At 42.5% G+C, this 18,156-nt stretch overlaps 1 protein-coding gene and 2 non-coding genes across 3 annotated transcripts; all 3 read right to left on the bottom strand.

The window, feature by feature from the left end:
* Nucleotides 1–238: 238 nt before the first annotated feature.
* Nucleotides 239–8,182, bottom strand: LOC116319421 (small conductance calcium-activated potassium channel protein 1-like). Its single transcript, XM_039605305.1, has 10 exons — nucleotides 7,325–8,182; nucleotides 7,036–7,131; nucleotides 6,490–6,777; nucleotides 5,750–5,871; nucleotides 4,118–4,259; nucleotides 3,926–4,036; nucleotides 3,297–3,424; nucleotides 2,974–2,982; nucleotides 667–736; nucleotides 239–546 (listed from the first exon to the last, which is right to left on the bottom strand). The coding sequence occupies exons 1-10, from the start codon at nucleotides 8,180–8,182 to the stop codon at nucleotides 316–318; spliced, it is 2,055 nt and encodes a 684-aa protein (XP_039461239.1). The 3' UTR covers nucleotides 239–315.
* Nucleotides 8,183–13,478: 5,296 nt separating this feature from the next.
* trnak-cuu lies at nucleotides 13,479–13,551 on the bottom strand. Its single transcript has one exon. It is a non-coding gene; the product is annotated as a tRNA-Lys (tRNA).
* A 789-nt stretch (nucleotides 13,552–14,340) lies between these two features.
* On the bottom strand, nucleotides 14,341–14,413 carry trnak-cuu. Its single transcript has one exon. It is a non-coding gene; the product is annotated as a tRNA-Lys (tRNA).
* Between the last annotated feature and the right edge of the window lie 3,743 nt (nucleotides 14,414–18,156).

Here is an 18,156-nt window from a genome sequence, read left to right as displayed (position 1 = left end):
ACTAAAAGTATCTCCTGGTTATTTTGATCATGGACAATCTAAGAAGGTGAAATATTTCAAAGTCCACATCTGCGAAGTAAAATCTTACTGCAATAAATTCAAATTAACAGTTTATTGGGCAAAGATGGTTTAATTTTCAGTTTTTATTGCTGCCACAGTACTAACGTCTACATTTTAAAGTTATTTCTGCTACAGAAAATATATTTTAATACAATTATACATCTCTTTTCCCTTTCTATTCAAGTCTTTTTAAGCTGCATTAAAGGCAGATAACTTCTTCTCAAGCGTCCTTAGAAGCCTTCGTCTGCCATCCCTCTACCTGTCTTCTCTGCTCACGCTTGCAATCTCCGTCTTCACCTCCCTCTCCCTGAGCAGGTGGCGGATGGAGGAATTCTGTGTGGACAGTGTGCTGGAGAGGAGCGGCATCAGGCTCCTGAAGCCTTCCCTCAGCTCCTCCACACTCTTCTCCAGAGTGTGGATGTGTGTGTCCAGATCCCCCCTGCAGCCCTGCACCTCCGACAGCACGTCATACATCAGGTTCTGCATCTTCGTAGAGATCGGTGTGCAGTTGGGGGAAAGAAAAGGATTCAGCAATTAGATTTTTTTTTCTTTTTCTTTTTTGAGGTGTTAGCAGGACACAGGTGTTGCCTGCACTTCCTCTCATACCTTGTTAAGGTCCACAAGTGTGTTCCCCTGGTCAGCAAGAATTCTCTTCTCCATCTTCACTTGCCGCAGCCTGGAGATAAAATTGCTTGGTTTTATGACATTACTGCTTTTTCATTTTAAGACGAGCAGTAATTTAAAGGGCCAGTCAGACACATGACCGGAGAAATAAGCCATAAACGCGACACGACGTCAACAGATTTTATGAGGACTTTGGTAGAGAGTAGCTCCCATAAAACAATTTAAAGGGATCTCTCTGGATTATGCAACGGGACCAAATGAAAATCTTCCAAATTTAACAAGGAATGGTTGATATAAAAGTCAGCATAACTTGTGGCTTGAAGGAACAATCGCAGATTAAAATGTACTGTAATTGCAGCAGTAGACAAGAGTGAGATAGCAGTAATCAAGTGGCTTTTATTTAGAAGAAATATCTTCTTATAAGGTGTGGCGGAAAATCCCCGAGTGACAAAGCTGAACTTTTGCCTTTCAGAGACAATGTATGTGGACACAAATGGCACCGCTCCTTGGTTTTCACTTCATTTTGGTTGTTCCCATCTTTTACACAGGCTGGGCATCTAATTTAAATGACCTTTCATTGAATTCATACCTCAAATTTGTCATTTGCTTCAGATGACTATGTAGGAGAAGACGTGACTTTAAACGACTCGATTCAAACTGGGCGGTTCATTAGAAATTGTAAATCTGTTTTACAGTTAGGGCCGTGATTTTTTGACAATGACGCAGTTTTTATAGTTTTGCCTCTGTACATCACAGCAAAAAATCCTGGCACAACTTCACCTGCTTCCAAGGTGCATGGAGAAGATGAAAGAATTAAAAAAGCAGGAACTCCAGCAACACTTGAGAAATGAAGAACAGCTTTAATAATTGACCAACGCGTTTCGGCTTGTGGCCTTCATCAGGGTCATCTGATCTGTACATCACCACAGTGGATTTAAAACCAAATAAAGTGTGACTGAAGTGCAGATTTTTAGCTTAAAATCAAACTATTTTGTACATAGTCGCCCGTTTTCAGTCCAAGAATTCTTGTTCAACTATAAGTTTTAAATAAAAACATTGGTTTTAATACCTTTAATACTTATCAAACATTGTTGATTCTGTTCATCTGGACGTGGCGTTTTCAGGGGGAGAAACCTTTCGTCACTCATCCAAGTGACTTCTTCAGTCTCATCTTATAAACAGTACATTTGCACAATGACCGATACCAGCCCACTGAATGAACAATGGGCTGTGAGGTCAAATTGTCATGACCATTGATCAACGCTACGTCCAGATGAACAGAATCAACCTTGTGGGATTTACTTACCTGGATCATTGAGCATGCATCAAGACGTTTTTAATACTTGTGAGTCTCTCTGCCTTCGATTTTGCGTGCAATAACTGAAAAGCATGCTGTGTTGGGTAGAGGTCAGGTGACTGGCTTGGTCATTGAAGAATATCCCATTTCGTTGCTTTGAGAAACTGCAAAATTGCTTTTGGAGCTTCCTTTGGGTCATTATCGATTTGCACTGCAAGGCACTGTCTGATCAGCTTTGCAGCATTTGGCTGAGTCTGAGCGGAGAGTACATCTCTGCACACTTCATCTGTACATCATCAGTGTAACCAGTGACCCGGTTACATTGGCAGCCATACATGCCCATGCTGTAACTCTTCCTCCAGCCTGTCAGACAGATCACGCTGTATGCTTCGGATTCGTCTTGGTTTCATGTGTCCTAAGAATTCTTTCAGAGCTGTGCAGCTGCTTTTAGATGTTTTCTGAGTCTAATCTGGCTTTCCTGTTCCAGAGTGAAATCTGTGGTTTGCACAGAGGGTTTCTCTGTATTTACATTTGTAAAATAGTCTCTTGATTGTAGACTTTGAGAGTGATACACCTGTCTTCTCCAGAGTGTTCTTAACTTGTTTAGATGTTGTGTTGGAGTTGTTTTAAACTAAGGAAATTAATTTTTGATCATGCACCCAAGTGCTGTGGTCTATTAGGCCCTTTGGTGCTGCTGAGCTGACCAGCACTTTTCTTCTTTTTCACAATGCACCACATTGTTGATTTGGCCACTCCTAAAGTCTTTGCTATCTCTTTGCTTAGATTAATTTTATTTTTTTTTGCCTAATAACAACCGCTCTCACTTGCACTGATATCTCTTTGGGCTTCATGTTTAAAATTACAGTGAAAGCTACAAAGTTCAGCACTTTGAATCAACTTCAGATATTATGTTTGCTTCATTTTTCACTGAATAATAAAGGAACAGGCTTCACCTGGCCATAAAGCTTCTTATCAGTCAACTGTCCAGTTACTTTTTGAGCCTCTGAAAATGGTGAACGGTGCATAAAAACAACTGTGATTCCTAAACAGATTTTAATACTTTTGTAAAACCTCTTGTATGAAAGCTGAAAGTCTTCGATCACATCTATGATTTTAAACTGTGTCCAAGCATTTATGGAATTATGGACCTAATACTATATTAGAGAGAATGAGAAAGGCTGGAGGAGGAAAGTAGATCTATTCATTTTTAAATGGCACATAATTAAAAATGAATTTAAAATGAGCGGCATTCAATCATTTCAGGCAGTGATTGATAAAGAGGTTATTATTATTATGTGTGGGTTAAGTGCCTTACTGGTGGATGGCCAGGAGCAGCTTCCGCTGGTGCATGCGGACTCTGCTGTGGTCTCTTTCTCTTAACAGCTTAGTGTGCTTGTAGATAAGCCAAGTCTCTCTCAGCACATTCGCTGCAGCAATTTTTATCTGGTGAAAAGAAGAAAAATCACGGGGGAGAGTTATTGTATGTTTATGCACAAAATCTTAAGAGTGCTGTTATTTACGGCACATGCTGAAAAACGCTGACAAAAGCTGGAACGAATCCCAGTGCACCATGGGCAAATTTTTAAAATCGAAAATGAGGAAAAAATTGTCTCGAGTGAGCCAATTCCTCCATTTTCCAAAATGCCTTTTAAGAAAAAACTTTATTCATTTAGTATCAATACAGAACAGGATAAAAAATAATGCCAATCAAAGCAAACTGATTTTATTGGAAGATGATGCCACTCGTTTTGAAGATTTTAAGTCAGATTTGTTTTCTGGCATTCAAAAAGTCCTGGATTTTGAGTAAAATAAGTCAATATGTGGTATCTGATATAAAATCCTGCATGGTACGGTGTAAGTGAAGCCTTTGAATAATATCTCTTACTTTTGGACATGTTTAATCATCAATAACAATTAAAAAAAAAAGGAGATACTAGTATTCACCCTCTTGGAGATGTGCGAGTCCATCATGAAATTGTGAACATGTTTCTCTGCCCTGGTCAGCTCCAGCTTCCTGGCAACCACAGCCACCACCAACACTGTGCAGCCGGCTCCCTGCAGGAGTCACAAACGTTTAAACGTTCAGATTGAGATTTGCAGAGATTTACAGAGACAACTATCCACCCTCTGCCTCACCATTATCCCAGTGAGGAGGCAAATGCTGCGTCCACAGTAAGTGTGGGGGACCACATCTCCATATCCGATAGACAAAAAGGTGACGGAGACCATCCACAGGGCCTCCATGTAGTTGCTACTCAGGTCCCTGTAGTTGTGGTGTCTGCAGAAATAAAACAATCTACTCACACTGATATCTGTGCACAATCCCCTGTTTTTTTATCCTAGATTTACATTACTAGTATATATATTTGTGAACCTCTCTGAATTTATGTTGCATTTTACAAAAAAATACCACTTTTCATAAGGCTGGACTTCCTTAGGTTCATGAAGACATTTAGACTCTCATGTTGGAGGGTATTTCAGCGCTAAATAACTGATGGAGAGTCCCAGATATTTAAATCCTACTAGGAGGTGTCCCATTGGTGCTGGTCCTGATGGTGGTTGAGCCACTATTAATCATGGGAGTTGTCACATGAGCTAAGGTGTGAAAAAAGGCCAGGGTTAAGGTGTGAAATGTCACAGCCTGAGAAGGGATGTCAAGACTGTATTTTAGGTGGCTGATAGCTGGTGTTGTAAGCCACCACCTCTGATCAGCGATAGTTATTCACAGTAGATGGAGATGGCCTCCTTTAGAGGTAGAGGTTACCTGGTCTGATGTTGTTCCATCTGTCATCCTGTTTCTCCTGCCTTGGTTTCTGAGGTTTTTTCCTTGCCATCTTCACCAATTTAATGAAGGCCTGGTTAGGATAACCACATGTTTAAGAGCTTTCATTGAGTGTGTACATCCCCTTTTTGTCCACGCTCCCTCGTAGGGGTTGCAGGCTCACCCCATGTAGGTGGTTGCAGTCAAAGAGCAGGTACTGGTCTGTGTTGAGGTTTCCATCCACCTTCATGAGCACAGCAGAGTCCAGGAATGGTAACTTATCATCCTTGGTATCCTCCCAGGTGAAGTTAATGTTTCTGTTCACTGAGTTGATGCATTCGGTGAAAGCCTCTTCTTCTTAAGTTTCATTTTGATCCAGCTGTCAACCACATATCTGAACCAGTGAGTAGCTTGGTGTTGTCGCTCTGAAAGAGCCCAGATCTTCCTCCATGTAAAGGTAATGGTGACACTGGGAATAGCACTTTCATGCTTTTGTCTGTAGAAAGAGGCAGAGGTCTAATGGGGTGCAGATCTGATCGTTTTGGACAGATGGTTTGAGGGAAGAGTAAAGGAGGCCCACTGTGAACGACACCAGCTATCAGCCACCTACAATGCAGTCTTGTGACCCCTCCCCCAGGCGTTTCTGCCTCCGCACTCACATCTTGCCTCAGTTGACCTCAGTAGCTCACATGATGGTGGCGTGTCTTACAGAGGTTTGCACCTCAGAACTGCAGAAACCTCTTGTACGAAAGGCGAAATGTCATCACGTCTTCAAGTTCACTTTTCATATTCAAAATCACATTAGCAGCATCATATCTAGATTAGCTGATATTTAATCTTGTCACTATCATGCAGCCTGCACAGATAAGGAACAGCGGAAGAAAATTGGATTTGCTGCTGCCAGTGGGAAGATTTTACTACTACTCTTTATCTGCCAGAAGCTGGGCGAAAATGAAACATTAGATATCCCAGAGAGCCGGAGCCAGTCTGCAAATGTCCTGACATACCTCTCGCAAACATGTAAGCCCCATGCTGCCACAATCCACAGAGAAACACTGAAAATCATCAGCACGGTCCCGGGGTAGGTGGTCATCAGTGTTTTCCCCACAAACCGGGTGTTGAAGTGTATCTGAAGATCACAAATGGGATACGTTACATCATAATTTGACATTAGGGGCCTACTTAGCCAAACTATTTAGGATAGCACCTGTCAGATTATGATTATATAATATAGAGGACATGAGGGATAAGAAAACTTGTTCTCAATCTGGCTTGACACATGGATAGTAGGTTTGGTATTGCAGAAGCAGGGGACAGAGGTTGTTTTCATCACTCTTAAATAGCATTAGTAAGGGAAGGGATTAGGCAGGTGGGTATTATCAACTGTGGAAAAGAAAAGCAGACAAGTAAAGGAGAGCTAGAGAGGGACATAGCCAACATCTGAAACCACTGGGGTTCATAGGGGCGAAACTGTGATAATCACACCTCAAGTGTCACACCTCTACAGACCTCTCGGCCCACCTAGACATAAGACATAAAGAGAGGTGCATGAAATGTTTATAAAAGGAAGCCCAGACCCAAATCATTATCCAAAATATAGACTTAAAATCCCACGATTCCTGCTCCAATGCCTCGAATTTCTCTCCTTTCTTCAATTTATATGTGTTATGATCTCATCACAGTACTATCCAAGCCAGATAAGCCCAAAGCCAGATTCTGCAGGGGGAGCCCAAAGGTGACTTCCCACCTTGTTCAGCGCTCCGATACTGCGTGAGGCCGTGTCTGTGAAGAGGCGGCTGTGCAGCATCATGGCCCGACCGAGCAGGTAGAGCCTTAGGAACATGGGCAGAGCCAGGACGATCTCCAGCTCTGTCTCTGACAGTGACATGCGGGTCTTGACCTGCTGGAAGTAGGCCTGCAGACCCACTGGATAAGGATGAATGGCCACCGCTGCCAGCTCCAGGACTATCAGAGCCAAACGGTCCGTTGTCATGGCAATCCGCCAATCCTCTGCACCAATATCATGAACGTAGAGCTGCCAGGGGGATCAGAAGAGTGCATTAGTGTGCAAGCGAGATCTGTGAAGAACTGTGCACAGTTTGTGGATCACAGCACAGAACGAACTATAAAATTATATTTACTGTCTTTTCTCTGAGTCAGACTCTAAAAATACTTAAAATGGATAATCTGAGACTCAAAATCACCATTTGGTTTTATTATTCTAGGCATCACGAACTATAAAGGCTGCTGATTGGTTGCAAAGGCAAATTTCCAAATGTAAAGGACAAGTTACCTGCACCTCACACCAGTGATATGCTATGATGAGGCCAATCAGGATGAGTGTAGAAAAACTGATGACTGACTTGAGTGCCAGGGAGTAGATGGAGCTCTGTAGGTGACACACACAAATGACCTTCATTACAAAGTTCAGGCTATGAAAAGATATCAACAGTCATAATCTTATCTCCATGTATGTGCATAATCACATGCTTGATCTTCCTGTGCATGTTTTCTATAACACTTTAACAAATCTTTTACAGGCTAGAGTTCCCGCCCACCCCCACACTCCCTTCCTCTCTGACCTTGCTGTAGACGCTCCAGGAGAGCTCCGTCTCCATCACCATCACCACAACACCGAATATCCCCACCGCCAGGGCGCAGTCGTTCAGGCGTTGTCTCCTCAGAAAGAGAGCCCTCCTGCGAACCAGCCGCCAGCCGATGTTGTGGGACCTCCGGTACCCGTCGTCGTCACCATCGTTTTTGTGCTTTGGGCTGGTCTTAGGGCTGCAAGTGGGGCTCATGCTGGGGCACTCAGCTCCTGGCAGCAGGCCTTTTGCCTCGCACGGATCCTGACGATGTTCGGTCTCCTTGTTGTGTTGCTGGGGGTTGTCGTCCTTGCTGGTTATTATTATCTCTGGAAGACTCTGGCGGTCTTGCATCTCCACAGAAACGTTACCAGACTTGCGTTGACCTCGAGCGTCAACATCCCTGATTTCTCGGGGCGACCTGCAGGGGCCATCAAAGGGTGACCCACAGTGAGCAATCGGTACATCAGTGAAAGATGTGACTTTTTCCTGGAGTCTGTGGCATCCTGAGAGTTTGCCTTTGCACTGGTGGTTTCGGTCTTTTAGACCTGGCCTACTCCCCCCTGACCTTTTCTCACCCTTCTTCTCTTTGCCTTTGGATTTGTCTCCCCTTTTGTTGCAGCGAGGAGATGGCGTGACATAAAGGTGGCCGTTGTATAAAGGTGTGGTGGCCATGGCCTGGGTTCTGTCCAGCCACACGGGGTGCTCGGCTGCTGTTTGGACTGTGTGGTGAATCCCACATAGCGGGGCACACGCCTGGGGCTGAGGAACCATCCTCGGTGGCAGGATGGGGCGCTGGACATCCACCTCATCTCCATCTACCATTGAGGAGGTCATGGAAGAGGGATGCTCCATGATGAGAAGGCTAAACAGTCTTTGAAAGAGGGTTAGACGGTAAAGAGAGAGACAGATGACGATGTTAGACAACATGGGAAACCACTGAATGCGGTTTGAAAAGAAGCTTCAGTCACGGGAAGCTTAGTGAAGAGATTTTATTATGGTTTTTACATTTGTTGTATTCACATTGTCATCATAGAGAATACCTAAAAAAGCAACAAAACTATTATTTTTTTAAAACATAAAGTAATCAAAATGTACAAGTTGTGTAAGCTCCAAATCTTTTCCTTTCACATATTGTGTTCTTACCTTTCGGGTCAGTGTTCCCAGTCTGTAGGCAATCCACTGCAAGGATGAAAAAAAGGCCTTAAGTCTCAGTTTAATCTGTTTATTTCCCTCCCTGTATTTCAGAGTTGCATCTGAAGGTCCTGAAGGTCACATGTGCTTAAATCACAGAGATCCTAAAGTAAATATCCAATATTCAGATCATTAAAAATTTCAAGCTGGAACACCAGTGAGCTGTGGTTTGTTCGGATCAGAATATTCCAAACGTCCGCACTCTTCACGCAGCCTACAAACTTCCCAGAAATCCATCAGCAGCCTCAGCATCACGGAGCTCCTCCCATAGATTTAAGCGAAGTTTATGAACTCCTGCATATGACGACATATACCCACCGATATCCATTACATTTTCAGGCTTTTATTCCTGTGTTCGTCCACATTTCCCACTGCGTTAATGTCCACAGTGTCACGGCATCTTCCTCAAAGCTGGAGGGGCTTAATGACCGCAAAGTCTCTAAGTTGCAGATGTTGTGTGGAGCGAAGGCAAAGAGAGAGTCATCTGTCATCAGAGTTTTTTTTTTTTAGCTGGGATTGGCAGACTTCATCCTCCCTATATTTGTGTGTGTGTCTGTGTGTGTGTGTGAGAGGGGGCGAGAAAGGCTGCTTAAATATAGGTGGCCCGGTGTCAGAAATAAGCCTGAAATTATTTAAAAGTCTGATAAGAAATGAGACTTCATTAATTGGTATCATTATAGTGAAGGGAGGAGTGTGTTATGCAATTTTTTTTTCAGAATAAATCTAATCTTGAGAATGGAGTAACAGTCAATATGAAATCAGACAGAAGATTAGCTTTGAAGATTAATCAAGCGAGACACAGATCTGCTGCTTATGTGCTTATGAAATATCAAATATGTCACTTCTGAATCGAACAATATGCACAGAGCACAGTGAAGTATTAAGTATTAAAGTCATAACAATGACATTCGGCGTCATCTAAATCCTTGTGACAGATGGGTCCGCAGATAATAGACCTCCCTCCAAATGGAAAGACCCAAGGAGCAAAGTGTGGGCGGAGCGCATCCGGATAGTGGCAGGATAAAGAACGGCATTATCTAATCTGAAGACAACGTGTATTTGAAGACGGCCTGAAAGACGAGAACGGTGTTGCTATTGGTGCGGAGGGGGAGTGACAATATAGCCCTGGTCTGATCATCCATTCTGAAAATGTACTTCTTTATTATACATCCGCCCAGATGTAAAATAGATTAATGCTGCTAAAACTACTCTGCTTAACTCTTAGCCAGAGACTTAGACAGATGCTGCTGTCTGGATTTCTTTGTTTTGATATTCTGCAGGCAGTGAGTTCCCGGTTGCCTGAGCCCCGGTGCATGACTGTCAGCACTAAACTGCCTTTGCAGATGGTTTGTGGTGAATACACCCTGCACCTGACGCACTTGGAGGGGAAAAGACTCCGAAATATCCTAAATATGACTGTTTGGTTGGATTAAACAGAGCAAAACTGGTTCGGGAGACAATACAAAAGTTCTCAAATTATGTTGTCCTTTTAATAACAAGCTGCTGAAAGGATATATGCACATCTGCAAGGCTTCAAATTAATTCAAGCTTACTGCCAAGTGCTTATAAATCCTGTCCGCTCTAGCTGGTAGCTAAGAATGTCAATTCTTCTTGCCTGTGTGGCCGGTAGCCAGCACATCTTCAATTAGTGGCTTCTCCTGCAAATCATCCTTTGGTTGTTAAGAAAGTGAAACCAAGCTGGGGAATTTGGACTCCATTAATTGCTCTGGATGGTAAATGGCAAATCTGCATCGTGGCCTGAATCTTTTAGTGAGTGGGAGTTCATCCTCTGGGCAGGATATTAATTACTTAAGTCTCATCTGTTGGGAAACATTAGTTAACCTAAGATGCACACATCGGTCATACAGTTTTATTCTCAAGGTTAAACATCTTGTTTATGGTTATAGAGTCTGACATTTACTTTGATACTGGCCACTTTATTAGGTTCACATGTTAATCTGCTGCTTAAAATAAATATCAGCTAATCAAATGGCAGCAAGTCAATGCATTTAGGCAACTAGACATGATGAACATGATCTGCAGAAGTTAAATCTGTGTGTGAGAATGGGAAGAAAGGTGATTCAAGTACATGTGATATGTTTTTTAGCACCAGACGGGACGGTCTGAGTGTTTCAGAAACTGCTGATATGCTGGGATTTTCCCACACAACTGTCTCTAAGGTTTACAGAAAATTATTAAAAAAGAGAAACTATCTGGTGAGCAGCAGATCAGGTCAGAGAATGGCCAGACTGCTTTGAGCTGATAGGAAGGCAACAGAAACTCAAATAGCCATAATCCAAAAAGTTGCATTACATCACACTCACTATTCAGCCGAGTATTCTTAGCTGTTGAAATGTTTCCTGCCAGCAAACATTCGAATATGTTTGTACATTTGTTCCCTGTCGTGAACAGCCTGCCTTTACTTTGTAACCACTGCAGCATATAAGGACAAAAATTGCACTCAGATCAGCTTCAGCCCCTTAACTCAGTCATTCTGTGCCAAACTGTTTTGCTCTGAACTTACCACTTACAATCAGCAGCTCAGTTTGGACTGAATTTGCATAAATGTCACCCACACACACAAAAAATTACAGGCTTTACTCCTCCAAATGGGGCAGTTAATGTAAGCCTGAGAGATGAATAAAGCGCATGAATGAAACGTACCTGAAACAGCGGCATGCTGGGCGGCTCAGGAAAGAAATGCTTATAGATGTGGTTAATATATCCTGAATAATATTTTGACTAATCTAAATATGAAGACATTTAAAGCCTCTCAACTGATCTAATGTTTTTCCTTTAGCAAGTTAGTCAGTCTGAGATGAGCACTGCTGTGTCTTTATGTCTTTCCCGTAGCGCGGTCTTAAGTAAGTCCATACTCAGCCCAAGAGTCATTGCATTTAACAGTAAGTAGAAATGCTCCTTAAAGCTAATTTAGCAAACAAAAATACAATATGTTTATCCTTTATTACTTTATTAGGTACACCTGTGGCAAGATTATTGGTGCCAGATGGGTCGGTCTGCTTGTATCGTGATAACACACATCTCACAAAGCTCAAATTATCTCAAAGTGGTTTCTTGAATGTGAGAGTGAGTTCACTGTATTCAAATGTCCTCCACAGTCACCAGATCTTCGTCCAATAAAACACCTTCAGGATGTGGTGGAACAAAAGATTAAAATGTTGGATGTGCAGCTAAAAAAATCTGCAGCAACTGTGCTACGAATGAAAGAAGTTTTAAGGGCAAAAGGACGCCCAATCCAGTACTACAAAGGTGCACCTAATAAAGTGTCCAGTGAGTGTATATTGAAAGGGATAACATATGATATTCGGCAAAACTGTATTATATTCCATGAAAATTATTTATTTTAGAAACTTGAGAATAACAGTACTGAAGAGTAGAAAAATACTAACCCCACTAAGATCAGTTAAAGGTAAAATGTGTTAAAAAGAAGCACAATCTACAGAAAAAATCACCCAGAAAATAAGGAGCTATTTAAGTGGAGATATCATCTGAATTTCAGGAGCTCCTTCATGCCCCCTCTGGCCTCAGGCTATAAAAGCTCCCCTTCTCCAATACCTGCTGTTCTCATTTTCATGCCCCCCCCCCCCATTTTCCCTCTCTTCTCCTCTTCTCCTCTCTTCCTTTCCTTCATTCATTTCTATTTAGTACATGGGGATCTTCCCGACCCGGGAGCCGTCGCCAGTCCCCTTCGAGACCTTCCCCAAACCACAGCACCAGTTCACTTCCTCATCCCTCATCGCCCATCGTTACCGAGGATGTGGTCCCAGCTAATGAAAAGATGTTTTTGACAAAGGATAGATGTTGTATGATGTAAATATCAAGCCAAAAAACTAGTATCTGAGTGATAGAGCTGCAATATTTAAAATTTATAGAACTTACACAGTTGTCATTTTCCTCCAGTTTTACTGAAAAGTGCCAATCAACTCAATCATTCATATATTACTTTAGGTGCTTTGAAATTACTGTGCTATGGCTTTGCTATTAAACTGTTTGTTTTTTTAGTAGCGACACTAGCCAAAGAAATGGAAGCCCTCTGCTATTTGACTCCTTATTGAAATTTTGTCCAGAGTTAAGAACTGAACTGGTGAAAGGGTAACCCTGGAAAAGTCAAACATCATTGATTGATCAATAATTGTACTAAAGTTTGTTGACACATGTTGCCAGTGGTGGACATGTACATTTTGGCATTCTATGGTATGGTATGCTACTCAGGAACCAGCTTGAGTTTATTGTTTTCCCATGAGGACTGTAGAGGTCTGTGTGTTTCCATCGGAATCTGCGTGCATGAGGTTTGGTCCAGCTCCTGAAATTCAGAGAAATGATCTCTAATGAAAAAGCACTGAAGGTGTTTGAATAACCATTTCATTATTAAAACACCTTCAACTTCCAATTGGGGTTTTACATTTTGTCAAGTGAGAAAGTACAAAGCCTGGCCTCGTAATCAGAGATCGCCCAACGTGGGGCTTGAACCCACGACCCTGAGATTAAGAGTGTCATACTCTACCATCTGAGCTAGGTCACAAAACAAGAAACATAATTTTTAAATCTGATATATGTTTTATGATTTTTTAAGGCTTATGGTGTTAATGAAACCTCTTCACCACTAAAGTTTCTGTAACCTTCAAAGCCATTTTCAGTCAGCGGTATCGGTTCCCCCGGAAACTGCCTGCATTTTCTCAACACATAAGGCCGGGCAGCAGGAAGAAAGCCTGGACCCATTGCACCAGCGTAGGATCTGACCCACTGTCAGATCCTACGCTGGATCCTACCATCACTGACCAACCAGCAAACCGCTCATGATCAATGATGTTACAGGCAGTAATTATATTTAATTATATATTAAATTAATTATTACTACTACAACAGTACAAGTAGTAACAGTATAATGTTCTCCAGGACGTCTTCTTAAACCTCCATCATGCTTACGTAAAGAGATCACCCAACATGGGGCTTGAACCCACGACCCTGAGATTAAGAGTCTCACGCTCTACTGTCTGAGCTAGCTGGGCCACATGACGAAATAAAAAACATAATTTTTCCATCTGAAGTATGATTTTCCAGAATGCACTCTCCTTACAAAACTCAGTAGTTTGTATGGTCCACACGTTTGTATGCATGCCTCACAAAAGGGCACGCTCCCAATGAGACGACAGATGGTCCCCTGTTGAATCTCCTCCCAAATCTGGACCAGGGCATCACTGAGTTCCTGCACAGTCTGAGTTCTAACCTGGCGGTGTCAGATGGACCAAAGCTAAATGTCCAAGGGCTTTTGTATTGAATTGAATTTGAATACACCTGTCACATGAGGCCAGGCAGCAGGAAGAAAGCCGGGACCCATTGCACCAGCGTAGGACCTGACGGTGGGTCCAAGGATTTCATCCTGATACCTGCCAGTCAGGTGCCGTTGCCTAGCCTGTAGAGCAGGGGTCCCCAATCCCAGTCCACGAGGGCCGGTGTCCCTGCAGGTTTTAGATCTCACCCTGGGTCAACACACCTGAATCACATGATTAGTTCATTACCAGGTCTCTGGAGAACTTCAAGACATTCTGAGAAGATAATTTATCCATTTAAATCAGCTGTGATGGATCAAGGACACGTCTAAAACCTGCAGGGACACCGGCCCTCGTGGACTGGGATTGGGGACCCCTGCTGTAGAGGTCTGTGCGTTCCGCCGTGGATATGGCTCCCCAGACCATCACTGACTAACCAGCAAACCGCTCATGATCAGGGATGTTACCAGCAGTATAATGTTCTCCAGGCCTTCTTCTTAAACCTCCAGCATGCTTATGTAAAGAGATCACCCAACGTGGGGCTTGAACCCACGACCCTGAGATTAAGAGTCTCATGCTCTACCATCTGAGCTAGCTGGGCTACGAAACAAATGAAAAAATGTAATTATTCCATCTGAAATACCTTTTTCAGAATGCACTCTCCTTACAAAACTCAGTAGTTTGTATGGTTCACATGCTTGTATGCATGCCTCACAATTTTCCATCTGAAAAATGTTTAATGATTTTTAGGGGAGAGGCTAAAATCATTCATTGGTCATTGATATTAGATTAAACTCCAAATACTGTGTAAAAGATAATAAGTTAGTTCAAATTTAAAAAGCTAACATAGTGCTTTAGAACAAAAATATAGTTTTAGCACGGCATGTTTGATGATGGCAATTTTTTTAATGAAATAAGCAATACCTAAGATAAGAGTAAAGATAAAGGATAGGTTCAGTGTAGGGATGCACCGATCCCGATACTGGTATCGGGTATCGGGGCCGATACTGTAAAATGTGTGCGTACTCGTACTCGTAAAAGTTAACCGATACCATGAACCGATCCTTATGTAGCCCGGATGGGAATTTGGGAGTAGATAATCATAATTCCCATGGACTTGAACGCCACATAAGGTGTTCACAGTTCACAGAAGAGAACGGCATGGAGAGATGCACGAGGTTAGCTGAACCAAAGTGAGAGACTCGGCTAGTTTTACTGAGGTTAACTTGCACAAAAGAGTGTGTGACTAGAAAGCTAACCGTGTGAGAGGTTCGCAACAGAGTGTGGGTGAAGTGACTTTTTGTTTCGACGGTCGCACCACCATCCGTGGAAAACTGTGTTTCCAGCCATGACCGCTGAGGCTAAAGGCTAGCCCGGACTGCTTGGCTGCGCCACGGAGGCAGCTGCTATGGACTGTCGGAGAGCTGGACAGTGACTGGCTAACGCGCTGTAGCAGAGACAGCATCGGGTCCGCAGGGAGTGGATTTAGTGTGGGACTGGTGAACGGCGACCTACCGAGCAACGGAACTGTAAGTCAGACTTTTGTGCTCTTACTGGGGAGAAGAGGATTTTCTCCATCGTCCGGCGTGAGCAGCAAACAGGCCTGCAACAAGTGTGAATGTGAGTGTGTGTGGGGCCCATGTGTGAATATTGTATGTTTAGTGGATTTATATAACGTGTTTTGGAGTGTATATTAGTGAGTCACTTACCAAAAGGTGATAACATAAGTTGGGTTGTTTAATATAATTTGAAAGGGAATTATGTCATTTATACAGTGTATTTCATTTGGTTAAGGAATTGGAATATCATTTGAGTTTAAAAAAGGGATGTGTTGTACAGTATTTGTCTCTGCCCTTACGTTCAGTAAACGTTTCGTTTGTGTTAAAGAGTTGTGTGGGGTCGTTTCTTTACTACCGGTTAAGTTTAACTTGTGTGTGGTAGAAGTATCGGTTTTTGTACTCGGTATCGGCAAGTACTCAGATCCAAGTATCGGTATCGGATCGGTTTGAAAAAATTGGTATCGTTGCATCCCTAGTTCAGTGTGCTTTCAAACGGTCCTAAAGTAAGTAAATACTTGTACGCAGAATATAAAATACTAACATTATATATAGAAAAAATGTCCATTTTCATTTTTTGTCCTATAAATAACACAACTGAAATAAACAATACAAATAAATCAAGCAATCGTTAAATGTATGCTTGTTGATGCTTCATCCGCTCTACTTTATATACTGCTGTACAACAGAGTGAAGTGTTGTGTTGGGGGTCCTTCAGGCGAGTGGTGGTGTCATTTCCTTGAGGCTGCTCCCTGCTGCTAGACATCATCTTGGACTTTTTTTTTAAATGGAATCACTGGAAACTATGTGTACTCAAATAAAATTAAGGAGCTTGAATCAATTAAATGCAAATTTAAGTCAAGTCATCAGGCTATGTCACAATATTTATTGATTTTAAACCAAACCTGACAAGTGATAGGTAGATGTAACTGATATGATAAATCATACCTGTCTCAGTCGTCTATTTTACAATAAATGGGACAGTGATTTACTAAATGAACATCAGGCTATATTAAATGAGGATTAAAACTAGACACTGAAATCCTAAACTCATAAGGAAAGTGCCACTGAGACTATAAATCAAGTGATCAGCTGGCTCCTTTTCTTGCAGACTTCTGTACATCTGATTTCCTTTTAAAGCAGATGAGTCGCCCCCTGCTGCTCAGTAGAAAGAATGCAGGTTTAAGCCACTCGGTGACGTCGCTTTGTTCACCCAGGGGCAACTTCCATCTTAATATTCAATCAAGGCTGCTCCCTGACTCCCAAAGAGAGATGTGGAACAGATTTTACACTGAATGCTCTTCCAAGCTAGTCTAGTGCCAGGCTTGGGATTGGCACCGGACTAGCTCCTGATCGCCCGAGGCTGTGTTTGTGTCTCCTCCTGTCATGGATCTTTAGTGTTGGACCCAGTCTTTTGTATTTTTCAGAATCCTAACTTCTGTTTATCATTAAATATGTTTGATTCTTAGTTGGTTTAGTTTTTCCTCCTTCCTTGTATTTGTCTGTTGTTACTGGTGTGGACTGCCTTATATGTGCTTGCAGTTATTCTCTAGTTTTTTATCTTACCTCCATATGTCGAGTCCTTGTTCCCCAGTTTTTCCTTATCCTTAAGTGAGCTTGTGTTTCCTTTGTATGGTGTAAAGCAAATATACTAACCACTAAACCAGTCTAGATGTCATAAATGAAGCTACAATCATATTTCTGATTTTGCTGCATCAGCTGTGATACTTTAAAACTAGTTCATTGTGAGAAATAAAAGGTAATAGAAATACTAAGCCGAAAGAAGTACTCTTAGATTTCACTTCATAACATTTTATAGGATTAGAGTCCAGCAGCTGCAGGGCTTACCGGGACAGGATAAAATTGTCCATTAGAAGAGAACTTCATCCACTCCAGAAAAAAGCCACTCTGACAAATCAGACCTCACAGGCAAATGGATGTATGTGCTGCTCTTGTCGATAACACACTATTAAGTGAAGGGGACGTGTCAGCGCAAGAAAGGGCCTAATCCAATCAGCAGAGTAATTAAAAACACCACAGCACAGCAGCCACTACGGCTGATGGCTGCATTGTCAGAGGCACCATTCAGCATGTAGCACAGAGGGGGGGATAAACAGTAGTCATGCCAGGTCAGAGAAATGGCCATCTCACCACTGCTGCTGTGTCATTAGATTTACAATCAGGAGCCGCACAGTTAAAAGGCAAATATTCAGAGATTGAGAGAGACCAAGAGCACCCCATGATGGCCATAACCCTGGTTCTCTTCATTCCAGCCGCCATAATCATTAATATGGCTTTAATTCACATCCTGCTCTGTGTTTCTATTCACTCGCTGGCATTGTTTCCTAATTAGCCTTCTCTTTATGGCCCCGACTCTCATCATCTTCTCGTGCCATTTAGCCCAGTTTCTTCCTTGTTAATTACCACCACCACCTCTCTCTCCACCCAGCACACACTCAGAGCCAGAGCTGCCGAGCTGCAAGCCAGCGTGCAGTAGGAAAACACACCGCCAGATGTCACCCACGCTTCAATGCCTCCAATCTGTATTTTTATGAAGGCTAATGGATTTTGTTCTTGGCACCGTGTCACACTCGGTGCTGGTGAGTGTGTGTTTGTGTGTGTTTTCTTCACCAGGTTTACGCAAAATAAATTTTGCACATATTTAAGCAGTAATATTTGCAGGGATGCAGAAGGAGCAACAGGATGCTTCGCCTCCACCTCCTCTGGTGATACATTGCTGGGGCACACCATGTGTCCTCGCTCCACGCTTGGCGCAGTTTGCCGTGCT

This window comes from Oreochromis aureus, linkage group 22, assembly GCF_013358895.1.
Source record: "Oreochromis aureus strain Israel breed Guangdong linkage group 22, ZZ_aureus, whole genome shotgun sequence".
Taxonomy (NCBI): domain Eukaryota; kingdom Metazoa; phylum Chordata; class Actinopteri; order Cichliformes; family Cichlidae; genus Oreochromis; species Oreochromis aureus.
This window is presented reverse-complemented; position numbering and strand designations above follow the sequence as displayed.